The 12,905-nt window shown below is 51.3% G+C and overlaps 1 protein-coding gene across 1 annotated transcript in view; it reads right to left on the minus strand.

Annotated features, from left to right (window-relative positions):
- robo4 (roundabout, axon guidance receptor, homolog 4 (Drosophila)) overlaps window positions 1-10,565 on the minus strand; it is a 13,986-nt gene extending 3,421 nt beyond the window's left edge. The window contains 19 exon segments of the mRNA XM_047042948.1: window position 48; window positions 187-265; window positions 268-407; window positions 1,901-2,042; window positions 2,139-2,240; window positions 2,637-2,948; window positions 3,105-3,220; window positions 3,502-3,544; window positions 3,679-3,837; window positions 4,087-4,285; window positions 4,369-4,490; window positions 4,714-4,945; window positions 5,200-5,315; window positions 5,692-5,819; window positions 6,050-6,188; window positions 6,283-6,403; window positions 6,657-6,814; window positions 8,250-8,573; window positions 10,169-10,565. Coding sequence (XP_046898904.1) covers window position 48; window positions 187-265; window positions 268-407; window positions 1,901-2,042; window positions 2,139-2,240; window positions 2,637-2,948; window positions 3,105-3,220; window positions 3,502-3,544; window positions 3,679-3,837; window positions 4,087-4,285; window positions 4,369-4,490; window positions 4,714-4,945; window positions 5,200-5,315; window positions 5,692-5,819; window positions 6,050-6,188; window positions 6,283-6,403; window positions 6,657-6,814; window positions 8,250-8,573; window positions 10,169-10,226 — 2,691 coding nt within the window. The 5' untranslated portion in view covers window positions 10,227-10,565.
- Between the last annotated feature and the right edge of the window lie 2,340 nt (window positions 10,566-12,905).

Below are 12,905 nucleotides of genomic sequence, written 5' to 3' on the forward strand. Positions count from 1 at the left end.
AGGTTAGCATTTAGCATTTACTCCTTTGCATTCTTTACATTTCTTACTCTAGTTGTTATCCTTATGTTGGTGTGAATGGTTGTGCCATCTCTGGCACAACCATTTCCTCTGGTATTAACAAAGTTGTATCTTCTGTTTAAAAGGCTGTGATGACGTGATGATGTGATGAGTCAGGAGAGAAGTTACCTCTCCACCCTGGGCCTCAGCTCCAGGTACCGGGTCACTTCCTGTGAGCTCTCGAGGACTTCCTGCTGCTCCGGGAAGGGCAGTATGAGGGGGAGGGGCAGTTGGAGGACAGCATGCTGTAGGAGGGGCAGCCGGTGGAGGTGGAGGGGGCCTGACCCGAGGCAGCACAGGTGGACTGCAGGGACACCAGGTCTACTGTCAGCCTGGTGGAGCGGCTGGACCTGGGGGGGGGGCAGGACACTCACGTTAGCAGAGGAACTACCACTAAGGTGAGCAACACTGATCCCACTGAGGCTGTGTGTGTGTGTGTCTTACCCCTCCTCAGAGCTGAGGCTGTGTGTGTGTGTCTTACCCCTCCTCAGAGCTGAGGCTGGGGGTGTGTGTCTTACCCCTCCTCAGAGCTGAGACTGTGTGTGTGTGTCTTACCCCTCCTCAGAGCTGAGGCTGGGGGTGTGTGTCTTGCCCCTCCTCAGAGCTGAGACTGTGTGTGTGTGTCTTACCCCTCCTCAGAGCTGAGGCTGGGGGTGTGTGTGTGTGTCTTACCCCTCCTCAGAGCTGAGGCTGGGGGTGTGTGTGTGTGTCTTACCCCTCCTCAGAGCTGAGGCTGGGGGTGTGTGTGTGTGTCTTACCCCTCCTCAGAGCTGAGGCTGGGGGTGTGTGTGTGTGTCTTACCCCTCCTCAGAGCTGAGGCTGTGTGTGTGTGTCTTACCCCTCCTCAGAGCTGAGGCTGGGGGTGTGTGTGTGTGTCTTACCCCTCCTCAGAGCTGAGGCTGGGGGGGGGGGTGTGTGTGTGTGTGTCTTACCCCTCCTCAGAGCTGAGGCTGGGGGTGTGTGTGTGTGTCTTACCCCTCCTCAGAGCTGAGGCTGGGGGTGTGTGTGTGTGTCTTACCCCTCCTCAGAGCTGAGGCTGGGGGTGTGTGTGTGTGTCTTACCCCTCCTCAGAGCTGAGACTGGGGGTGTGTGTGTGTGTCTTACCCCTCCTCAGAGCTGAGGCTGGGGGTGTGTGTGTGTGTCTTACCCCTCCTCAGAGCTGAGGCTGGGGGTGTGTGTGTGTGTGTGTCTTACCCCTCCTCAGAGCTGAGGCTGGGGGTGTGTGTGTGTGTCTTACCCCTCCTCAGAGCTGAGGCTGGGGGTGTGTGTGTGTGTGTGTCTTACCCCTCCTCAGAGCTGAGGCTGGATGTGTGTGTGTGTGTCTTACCCCTCCTCAGAGCTGAGGCTGGGGGTGTGTGTGTGTGTCTTACCCCTCCTCAGAGCTGAGGCTGGGGGTGTGTGTGTGTGTCTTACCCCTCCTCAGAGCTGAGGCTGGGGGTGTGTGTGTGTGTCTTACCCCTCCTCAGAGCTGAGGCTGGGGGTGTGTGTGTGTGTCTTACCCCTCCTCAGAGCTGAGACTGGGGGTGTGTGTGTGTGTCTTACCCCTCCTCAGAGCTGAGGCTGGGGGTGTGTGTGTGTGTCTTACCCCTCCTCAGAGCTGAGGCTGGGGGTGTGTGTGTGTGTCTTACCCCTCCTCAGAGCTGAGGCTGGGGGTGTGTGTGTGTGTCTTACCCCTCCTCAGAGCTGAGGCTGGGGGTGTGTGTGTGTGTCTTACCCCTCCTCAGAGCTGAGGCTGGGGGTGTGTGTGTGTGTCTTACCCCTCCTCAGAGCTGAGGCTGGGGGTGTGTGTGTGTGTCTTACCCCCCCTCAGAGCTGAGGCTGGGGGTGTGTGTGTGTGTCTTACCCCTCCTCAGAGCTGAGGCTGGGGGTGTCGGTGGTGTCGTCCACGGGCAGTGGGGGGGGTCTGGGTAGCAGGTCCACCAGCTGCAGGGAGGTGGAGTAGTGGAGGAGACGGGGAGACAGGCTGGGGTCCCCCTCACACACACCTGGACAAACACACATCACACACAGACAGATATTATACTTTTTACCAACCTATTGAACAAATGAACAAAGCTTCCATGGTGATAAGGTGACTGCACCTGACTGCTTGTGGCCCAGTCTGTGTTTGTAGGCCTGAGACACGTTCCTGACAGCCAGGCCTCTAGAGGGCGCCAGAGGGGCGCTCTTCACCGCATGCAGCTCTGGGAAGGACACACACACAGCCACCTGTCACTTCCTCTCACAACCTGACTTCCTGTCACAACCTGACTTCCTGTCACAACCTGACTTCCTGTCACAACCGGTCACACATCATCAGATATCTGCTGTCGGAAGGTGAGAAAAAGCATCACAGACTAAAATCCTCAGTTAAACTCCTTTGTGTTGTCCTGGTTTTCCTGGAAGACCAGAAGACATTCTGGTCTTCATTTTTATTTATGTTTCAAAAGGTGAATGATAAGAAAAAATCTTAGAAAATTGAACAAAAGTTTGAAAATATATTTGAGTAATGTCTTTTTAAATATGAGTGCCTGTCCATCTATTTGTGTGAATGATGTGTGTACTTTTGCCATCTCTGATTATCATTGTTCTCCCCTTACCTCGTTTGTTGTTCTTCTCCCATGAGTCCTTGTGAACGCCCATCCTGGGCTGAGACGGCAGGGCCTGTTTCCAGGGCAACGCCTGCCCCTCCTCCCGCAGGGTTGTCTTGGCGACCGCCTGTGAGATCCTCAGCGTCTCCCCCTGCAGGCTGCAGCGCGGCATCCTGGGACAGCGGGCGGGGCTGTGGAAGGTCTTCAGGCCGCCCCCCGTCAGGTCCACGTAGAAGGTGCCGTACACGCCACAGCTGTCGGGCACCATGGGGACAGCCCCGCCCTGGCTGCAGGGATCCTTCCTGGTCGCCGTGGGCAACGCTGGAGGAGAAGGCGGATGTTAGATCGCTGCGACAACCAAGAGGGAATGACAACAAACAAGGTCAGTGTGATGGAACACAGTCATGATGTGGGGGTGGAGGGGGGGTGGAAGGGGGTGTAGGGGGGGTGGAAGGGGGTGGACGGTGGAGGGCTCACTGGTCTTCCTGAAGCCCGGGGTCTCCTGGCTCTGGACCCAGGGGCCCGGGGCCTGGTCGTTCCGCTGGGCCTGGCGCCACGCCCCGGAGATCCACGGAGAGTCGGGAGCTGCCATCCTGAAACCATGAAGAGGAGCGCAGAAACACTGATAACCAGAAACACCCTGAGAAGCAGAAACACCCTGAGAAGCAGAAACACCCTGAGAACCAGAAACACCCTGAGAACCAGAAACACACTGAGAAGCAGAAACACACTGAGAACCAGAAACACCCTGAGAACCAGAAACACACTGAGAAGCAGAAACACACTGAGAACCAGAAACACCCTGAGAACCAGAAACACACTGAGAAGCAGAAACACACTTAGAAGCCCCCCCCTCTCAAGCTCTCTCACCAACCTGTGTTTGATGATGAGGTCCTCACTGGCCAGTCTGAACAGACCTGGGGAGAAACGTGTGTTTGGACGTGAGCAGAGATTGGACTGGGTGGGTATCAGTGAGGCCTGGGCTGAGACAATATATCTGTTGTCCGTCACGTTTGACCTGTAGTTACACAGTCCCCCCCCCTCCTCTGACCTTCAGCGTTGCCATGGCGGTGGGCCAAGCGTTCTGGGCGGCGGTGGCGACGGTAGAGGCAGACGGCCGTCACCATGAGAACACACCAAAGGATGGCGCCAGCGCTGCCGATGAACACAGGGTCCCCAAGCACAGCCAGGACCTCCTCCCCCCCTCCTCCTGCTGGGGCCCCCGCAGAGCCTGGGGGCTGGGAGTCTGGGGGGGAGGGGGGAGTGTAAAGGGTGGGTGGAGTGAAAGAAAGAGTAAGAGAGAGAGACAGAGAGAGACAGAGAGAGACAGAGAGAGACAGAGAGAGACAGAGAGAGACAGAGAGAGACAGAGAGAGACAGACATAGACAGAGAGAGACAGAGAGAGACAGAGAAAGGTAAGGTCTTGAGGTATTCACAAGAGGACCAGACAGATCATACGAATGCTGTTGTGTTTCCCGGCGTGTCTCTGACCTATGCTCAGCCTGTAGGGCTCCGTGCGCAGGCCCACCCCGGCCCCGTTGAGGGCAGCCAGGCTGACCAGGTACTGCAGCCCCCCCTGGAGCCCAGGCAGGTCCAGGCTGTGCTGCCCTCCGTCCACCGTCCAGTTCAGCACCTGCTCAGCCTGCACGCACCACACCTGGAGGCAAGCACAGTCCGTCAACCAGGTGAGGGCTGTTACTCAACACTGACTGACTCAGTCCGTCACCTCAGGTGTTTTACCTGGTAGCCCTGGATGATGCCGTTGTGAGTGTCGTGAGGGGGGGGGTCCCAGCTGAGGTGGACCGTGTCGTTGCGGTCGGGGGTCATGGTGAGAGAGACGCGCTGGGGGGGAGCGCTGGGGGCTGGAGGAGAACAGGACATCACATCTAGCAATCGCACATCCACATTTTTCATACAAAAGCAATCAAAAGAACTGCATTTCCAAAAGACACATTTCGAGGGTCAACTTGCTGTTGGATAAAAGCATCAAAAACACACATCAAATTCTACATTTGTAAAATAATGAAATCATTCGAATAATTTGTTGAATCAGCCGGTCGAGGTGTGTTAGGTGCTGCTCCTCACCCGTCTCTGGGACCCTCAGGTGCCGGCTGTTGCTCTCCCGGCCGTACAGGCTGCTGCCGTAGGGGCGCACCTTGAACTCGTACTGGTAGCCCCTCTTCAGGGGCCCCACCTGGGCGTGGTAGGAGGGCAGCGCCACCCTCTGGGCCGCCCAGTCAGAGCTGGCAGGCAGCAGGCAGCGGTACAGCACCTCAAACCCCTCCAGGAAGTGGGGCTGGGACAGCAGGGCCTGGAGCTGGGCGCAGCAGGGGGGGAGGGGGGCGGAGCAGGGAGGAGGAGGGAGAGAGGGGGGCGGAGGGGGGTGGAGGAGGGGGGCGGAGGAAGGGGAAGAAGGGGGGGGTGGGGAGGAGGGAGGTGGAGATGTGCTGTGAGAGATGACAGGCAAACAGACAGGCAGACAGACAGACAGACCAGACAGACAGACAGGCAGGCAGACAGACTGGCACGCAGACAAGCAGACATTAACATGAGATGAAAGGTAACTGGTACCTTCCACTGCAGCAGGGTGGTGTTGGAGCCTGGGGTCTTCTCCGTCACGTTCTCCAGCACCACGCGCAGGCTGGACAGCTCCTTGTGCAGCTCCCTCTGTCTGCTGCTGGCTGCATCTGGAGGTACCAGGACCACACAGCAGGGCTGATCACATGACTACAGGGCTGATCACATGACTACAGAGCTGATCACATGACTACAGGGCTGATCACATGACTACAGAGCTGATCACATGACTACAGGGCTGATCACATGACTACAGGGCTGATCACATGACTACAGAGCTGATCACATGACTACAGGGCTGATCACATGACTACAGGGCTGATCACATGACTACAGAGCTGATCACATGACTACAGGGCTGATCACATGACTGGAGTATGCTGGAGTCTACAGCTGTGATGAAGATGTATAGCTCAGCGGTTAGAGCATTTGACTAGATCAAGAAGTTGCAGGTTCACATCCCCCCTTGATTGAAAGTTCCCCTACCCTCCACCAGAAGCTGTGCGCTGGCAGTGACCACGCCCACATCGTTGACCGCCGTGCAGGTGTACCGGCCTGCATCCTGGGACGTCACATAGTGAACCTGCAGGCTCTGGTCTGGGTTCACTAAATACCTACACACACACACACACACACACACAACAAGATATCACACAGCTACAATAAGGAAGTGGAGAAAGAATGGAGAGCAATGTTCTGGTTTGTCATCCTGTCCTGGTGAGGGTAGGTATTCCATGTTGAGCGCATGTTTGATCAGGAGGTTTTTCCGATGACAAACCATTCCAGGCTGTGTGTGGTGTGTGTGTGTGTGTGGTGTGTGTGTGTGTGTGGTGTTGGGGCATACCTGCCGTTGGGCAGCGGGCCCTGCTCTCTGCTCCACTCCACAGCAGGTGTGGGGTCTCCGCGCACCTCACAGTAAAAGTGTGCTGACTCCCCGGCCCTCACCAGCACATCCTCCGGCCCCAGGACCAGCACCGGCCGGGCTGAGGGGGAGACGAGAGGTTAGCTGGGCTCTGGGTTATCATCTGTACTATGTGACACAGTGACTAAGTGGACCTGGAGGCAGGCTGGTCTTACCGAGCACGGACAGTCGCGCTGCTCTGCTCTCACGAACCCCCACCGTGTTGGAGGCCACACACACAAACACGCCAGAGTCGTTCTTCTGGGCCGAGGTGACGATCAGCTTCCCATTCAGCTCCTAAACACCCGGAGGCAGGGAGACACAGAGGGAACAGGGTGAGCACAGCTACGGTTCAAATCCCACCCGGGGTGGGCCACCCCTGTGCATTCCTTAAGAGAAAAGCACCTGCTAAATTTAATCTGTTTCTGTTGTCCTTTTTTACAAGAAATGACCCATTCGGCCAAATAATCACATTATCCTCACTGCACAGTAGCGAGCTGTATTGGTGATGCGTAACAACCCCACATGTTGCTAATGCTGGAGCTCTTACGGTGTAGTGCTGGTCTGAGCTGTTGATGGCGACTCCGTCCTTGCGCCAGGTGACGTTGGGTTCGGGGTGCCCCACCGGGGGGCTGCATCCCAGGATGGCCACCTCCCCCACCGCCACCTCCAGATCAGCCGGCTGCATCCGGAACTCCTCCTGCAAAGCTGGACAGAGAGGCCCGATTATTACCACATCGGTATTCTTAATATGTGTTCAGAATCAGTCATTCATTAAAATACTGACTCGTTAAGGTGTATAACTATGGTTAGGCTACATGACGTGTGTAGCTCACTGGAAGAGCATTTTATAATACAGTGTCTGTATGTACCTAGGCTATTATTAGTAGCTTATGCTTTCTGTCAGCAAGGCACACTATTGTTATCTCACATAAATTGTTTTTTTAATAAAAAACTGTATTACTTAAATTACTTTCTGGAAGGTTCCGTTTCACGGTTCAGAAAATAATTTAGATTTGGTGGTAAAAGTGCCTCTAACGCTAGCTAGGTTAACTAGTTAGAGTAGCCACCAGCATACGTGACGACTCAGTAACGCTCGTTAGCAACACTGTACAGTGGCTACAGTTCAACTTCAACTAGTCTGGTGTGGAGACAGTCCGACTCAGTGACCTTTTGGTGAATGCTTGTGAATGTGTCTCTCAGGTTATTTTGCTCCGCTGCATAGCCTGCTCTAGCTACGTGTGGACCGTGGTTAGATGAGGGACCTGAGGAGCGGAGGCTACAGCCGAAACTCTGACAAGGCACTGTAGGACAAATCGACAGAACACCAGCCTCCACTAGGTGAGTGCTTTGGTGCGGTGACAGCACAGACTAGCATAGAGACTTTTGACAATGTTCATGCCGGGTACAGTAAAGTACTGTATGCTACATTAAAGCTGCTTGCCCGATACTCTAGCTGCTATATTAGTTCTGCGAACGTTGCTTCAATCGTGGTTTGACTTGGCTAGCCAGGTAGTTAGTTAGGCTTGGCTAGCTAGGCTAACCCTAACCCTATAGTCCAAGCCCAAACCAACACTACTGCTGCTCTAGCAACAGCCCAACACTGTTACCGCTGCTGTAACAAGAGAGACCGAGAGTGGCTTCTCCATGACCTCTGGGAGGGAAGACACTACAGGTCAGATCTGATTACAGCTCAGCCCAGGAATCTTGGGGTTGCGGCAGGACGACCCTGTTTGAGGAGCAAACAGAGGCTGAGGGCTCGGGTGTTAATAGCAGACTGTTTGTCCTTTAGGTAAACATTGACATTGGAAACAAACACACACACACAGACTCATACACACACTCAGTCACACTCACTTAAACACACACACACACACTCTGGGATATCTTGGACTAGTTTTCACCCTTCCAGACTCCCCCCTCACCCTCCAGACTCCCCCCTCCCCCTCCAGACCCCCCCCTCCCCCTCCAGACTCCACCCTCACCCTCCAGACTCCCCCCTCCCCCTCCAGACTCCACCCTCACCCTCCAGACTCCCCCCTCCAGACTCCCCCCTCCAGACCCCCCCCCCTCACCCTCCAGACTCCCCCCCTCACCCTCCAGACTCCCCCCTCACCCTCCAGACTCCCTACCTCCTACTAACCTGCGATGTAGAGCGAGGCGTTGCGGCTGGTCACCCTGCCCGCGCTGTTCCTTGCCACGCAGGCATACACGCCCTCCTGGGACTGGCCCCGCCTCCCCGGGACCACTCTCAGGAAGAACAGGCTGCCCTCAGACAGCACGATGGGCCGGGATTGGCTCTCCAGCTTGTCAATCTCCAGGGGCTGTCCGTTGCGCAGCCAGTGGATGGAGGGTTCGGGGCTGCCCTGGGCTCGGCAGGAGAACGTGGCGGGGCTGCCCGCCTGCACCACCACGTCAGAGGGGTTGTGCACGATACGAGGGGCCTCCTCGGCCCTCAGACGAGACCCTGGACGGGAGAAGCAGCATGGGTGTAGCTTAGTGGTTAGAGCATCTGACTGCAAGAGGTCCCAGGTTCTAATGACCCCTGTACATGGCTTGGGATAAAAGTCAGCTGTAAGAGATGCAGTGATGGGTTCCATCTGCAGTTGTGATTATTGACGATTGATTATTGATCATTGTTGTCTTGTTGCTGGACATGTGTAGTCGATATGTGTGTTAAATTAATGAGTTGAATAGAGACATTATTTTACTTGATTACTTCTGTTTAATGGGAAGAAAAGCGATGGAACTGTATCGATCTCCATGTATTAATGTGTCACTGATGTCTTAAGGAGCAACAAGCCCAGAATCCTCTAGAATGGAAACGTTTGCTTCTTCTAACACAGATTCATTCCAAACCTTCAAAAAGAAGTTTGACTGTGTTCTTAAATCGGTGTTCTTAAATAACGGTCCAGTCAAATCTGCCAAAGCGTCTAATGACAGACTGAGAGGCCCAACACCAGGCCACCAGTCTCTTCAGACCAGCTGTGAAACCTGCGTCTGAAGTGTGTGGTCTCTTTCCTGAACCTTCACCAGGCTGCACTCACCAGTAATAGTGGGGAGGGTTTTACTGTAGAAGCACCACACCCAACATGTGACCCCTACAGCAGGGTCAACTCACACACTCACAACTCACAGCTAACAACGACAAAGTAGTACTAGCTAACTGCTACCAATAAACTGTCTATTTTTAGCAGCCGGTTGGAATGTCATTGTTTAATGTGTTGGTGGGGTTGAGGGACTGTTCTCAAGGCAAGGCAAAGAAGGACTGCGGGGGGGGGGTGGGGGGGGGGGGGGGGGGTGGGGGGGGGGGCCTTGCCCTTGTTGTGTTCCTCTTAAAACATGCCTGTCAAGAATTTGAGGAAGAGGACTTTGAGAGCATGATACCATTGATCAGTTCCTTTATTTAAGTTGGTAGTTAGTACAGGCTTAGGTTCTATCATAACCATAAGCTGGTGGTGAGGAATGCAAGGGTAATGTGCGTTCCCATGTCTATACTAGAACATTCTGTGTATCATTAGCGCAGAATGAGACAATCTTGGCAACAGATGGCTTCTTTTTTTTGTCTTCATTGTTTCAGACAGAGCCCCTTCCTCTGCAGGAAGACCTGACACTTAAAAACAAAACGGACAAAACGACACCGACGACGTCCTCGGACGTGTCTGTCAACACAAGCGGTATAGACTTGAAATAAACTTCCCTAAACATGCCTTTAGATGCAAACTTTAATAAGCTTAGATAATCAGGTTTTGTTTGAGTTGGTCTGTGCAGGTGCTGTGCACATCAAGTAATAATTAAGTAATAAATAGTAGTAACTAAATATAAATCAAAATGTGACCAGAACGTTTCAAGGGATAGGACAATGGTTAGGGTAGACGCCAACCCAGTTGAATTGGTGAGATAACATGTCAAGATAAGCTCCATTCAAACGTCTACATTAGCGTGAAAGAGCAAATGGCTAGAAATATTACGAAAACATGCCCCAAATTGTTTTAATCGTTTGTCTATTAAAAATAGCATGAAACAACTTAACGACCCATTTAAAGTTACACAACATCTTACCTGCAAGGTTTCCAAGCGTCCCAAAAAAAGCCACAAGTCGAAGAATGATATTTGCCATTTGGAATGTGATTACCAATGAGCAAGAACAATCTTAATGTATCATAAGCGTATATCCAGCATATTAGTTCAATTAAGGACAAATCATTGCGCATCCCGTCTCATAGAAAACTTACAAGCACGGACTAAAGTAACCAGGTCTTCATTTCTGAAGTTCTCATCACTGTATTTAGAAATGAGATACAGTAAAGTAGCTTTCAAAAGTAACTTGAATACATTGATCCGCGCATTTAAATCCCAGAGAGTAGGCTACAGTGGTAATTAAGAGCGGTCCCTTGCGAACATAACTAGAGCAGTGAAGGTATGCCAAGCGGGAACAAAGTCAGCGCCTGCTGCACAGAATGACACTCTGTCCCCACTCGTAAACTGGGAACTGCAATCATTCATCACACGGCTGCACGCTGCTTTATCATCTACATCTGCTAATCATTACAGTCATTAAAGAAACACTGGTTTGGAAAAAAAGACTTGTATGCATATCAACTGATACGGACTGTTTTGATGTCTGCTTTTGAACGTTTCTTAAATAAAACACTTATCGAATGAAAGCGGACATCTATTTAAAGTTATTCTAAGTTCGTTTCATATTTAGCTTATATTTATATATTTATATATTTTTTTTTTTACAGACTATTTCATCACATGGGCCCTACAACAAGCCATGTGTATTTGGTAAAACTAGCTTGCTCTTTCAGTCAATTATCCTTGGTAATCTTTATAACCAAGACAACTGCATGTTTTCAGTTGAAAACAGTTGGTTGCTGCAGTTATGATGGAAAGGCAGGAAATTCAGAGGTTCCCATGCTTCAAAACAATACATGGAAATGCCATCTGATGACTTTCAATAACAGCATACCACAGCTTCGTCACTATGTAGAACCACAGATGGAGCTGTAAGTCTGGTGGCCTACTATGGAATTTACATAATTCTAAAATTACGTAATATGTGTTATGTGTGTAATATGTTATGTGTGGTTTGCTTCGATCCCTACATTATTTGCTTTAGCAATGCAAAGAATGTATTCTTAAACAACAACAAAAATGGCAACAAAAAAGCATTATTTGTTTGTCTCTTAGGATAAAAGCTCCTGCTAAAGGATGTAGTGTAAAATGTAAGAAGTTTAAGAGTATCACATAGTCTAGAGGGCAGCTGTGAGGGCCCAAGACAAACAAGCTGAGGACCTGATAGTTACTTATCCCAATGACCCAGGATCCTGTGCAAACACAGCTCCCAAAGGGGGAGAGAGCAGGACTATCTGTGGTAGTTCATTCCCTCCAAAAGAACACATCAATAATGTGTTGTTTAGCGAGCTGGCCATTGTACCGCCTCAAAAGCCCTGGCCAAGTGAGGGACGCCTGTATTGATCCAACAACTTGGGCTGGACGGCCTGGGCCTGCTTTCAGACGCAACAAAAGCAGCCTGAGAGGAAGAGGGACGTGGCTCCCACGATCTGAACACCAGGCCTCACGGGAACGGTGGTGGCCGGTCTTTGCGGAGGGATCACATATAAATGAGACTTTCATGTAACGGTCTAAAGGTTGAAAGATGTCTTGGCCATTGTGAGAGGGGTGAACGAAATGAGAGAGAACGTGACTGATGGGACGTTTGAAGCTTCTCACTGCTGTGTGTAAATCAAGTGGCTAGCGAACAGGATGGACTATAGAGCGATTGAGATCTATCAGATGAGAGACCTATTTAATCTGCAATCAATGTTGACCTTTTCTGGAGGTGATGTGGTTAAGAAAAAAATCTAAGAAAAGAATCAGTGTGATTCATCACTTCATAGGTCTGGAGGAAATTCACAAGTTAAATACATGACTACTCAAAAGCCTTTTTTGAATTACTAGACTTTAAGTGAATTACGAACTCAAGTTAAAATGACCAAAACAACCAAATAAAGAATTCTTATTATGTGACAACAAACACTCAACTAAATGTAATAAAATGACAAATATGCAGCAACAAGAGTCAACTCCAGTCAGGACTGGAAACTTGTCTTTTTCTCCCCCCCCCCCCCCCCCCCCCCCCCCCCCATGTTAAAGATTTCATGCCTTGATCTTCTCAGTTGGAGGCATTTTGACTACAACATTTCTCAAAACAGCCACAAGACTGCCTCCCTTTCTGTGACAAAAGAGTTCATCTATGAAAGAATACAGTAATGACAAGCATGCATAATTTACGCATACATTTCTTACAATGAGCAACCTCTCTATTACTGTGAAAAAAAATACTGTAGCTGGCGACATGATAAATTATATACACGTTAACTGTGTTGACAAACTATATTTCTCTGCTCGGTCAAAGTTGAAAGAAGGCTGTAGTTAAATAATAATCTCTATCATAAGTAAAAAAAAAATATTGTATATATTTAACTTAATATTAAACTCCTTAGTGAGCTGCTATGCCACAGCTTCAGTAACACAGAGGAGCACTGTACAGGTCTTCAGACGTACAGCAGTACCTGTCTGCCAAATCAGACTGACCTTCCAGAGACTAACAAGCCCTCTCTTCTCTGCTGCCAGGTTCAGAAGTCCCACAGTGTGTCTGCTGAGATGGGCTCACCTTTCCTCCGCTGGGCCCTGTTCCTGTGAGGATGCTGCCTGCGCTCGGGTCCCTGCCGGACGTGTTCCCTGCGCTCCCGGGGCAGGGTGACAGAGCCCTCCACCTGCCCCTCCACCT

Source organism: Hypomesus transpacificus, chromosome 20, assembly GCF_021917145.1.
Source record: "Hypomesus transpacificus isolate Combined female chromosome 20, fHypTra1, whole genome shotgun sequence".
NCBI lineage: Eukaryota > Metazoa > Chordata > Actinopteri > Osmeriformes > Osmeridae > Hypomesus > Hypomesus transpacificus.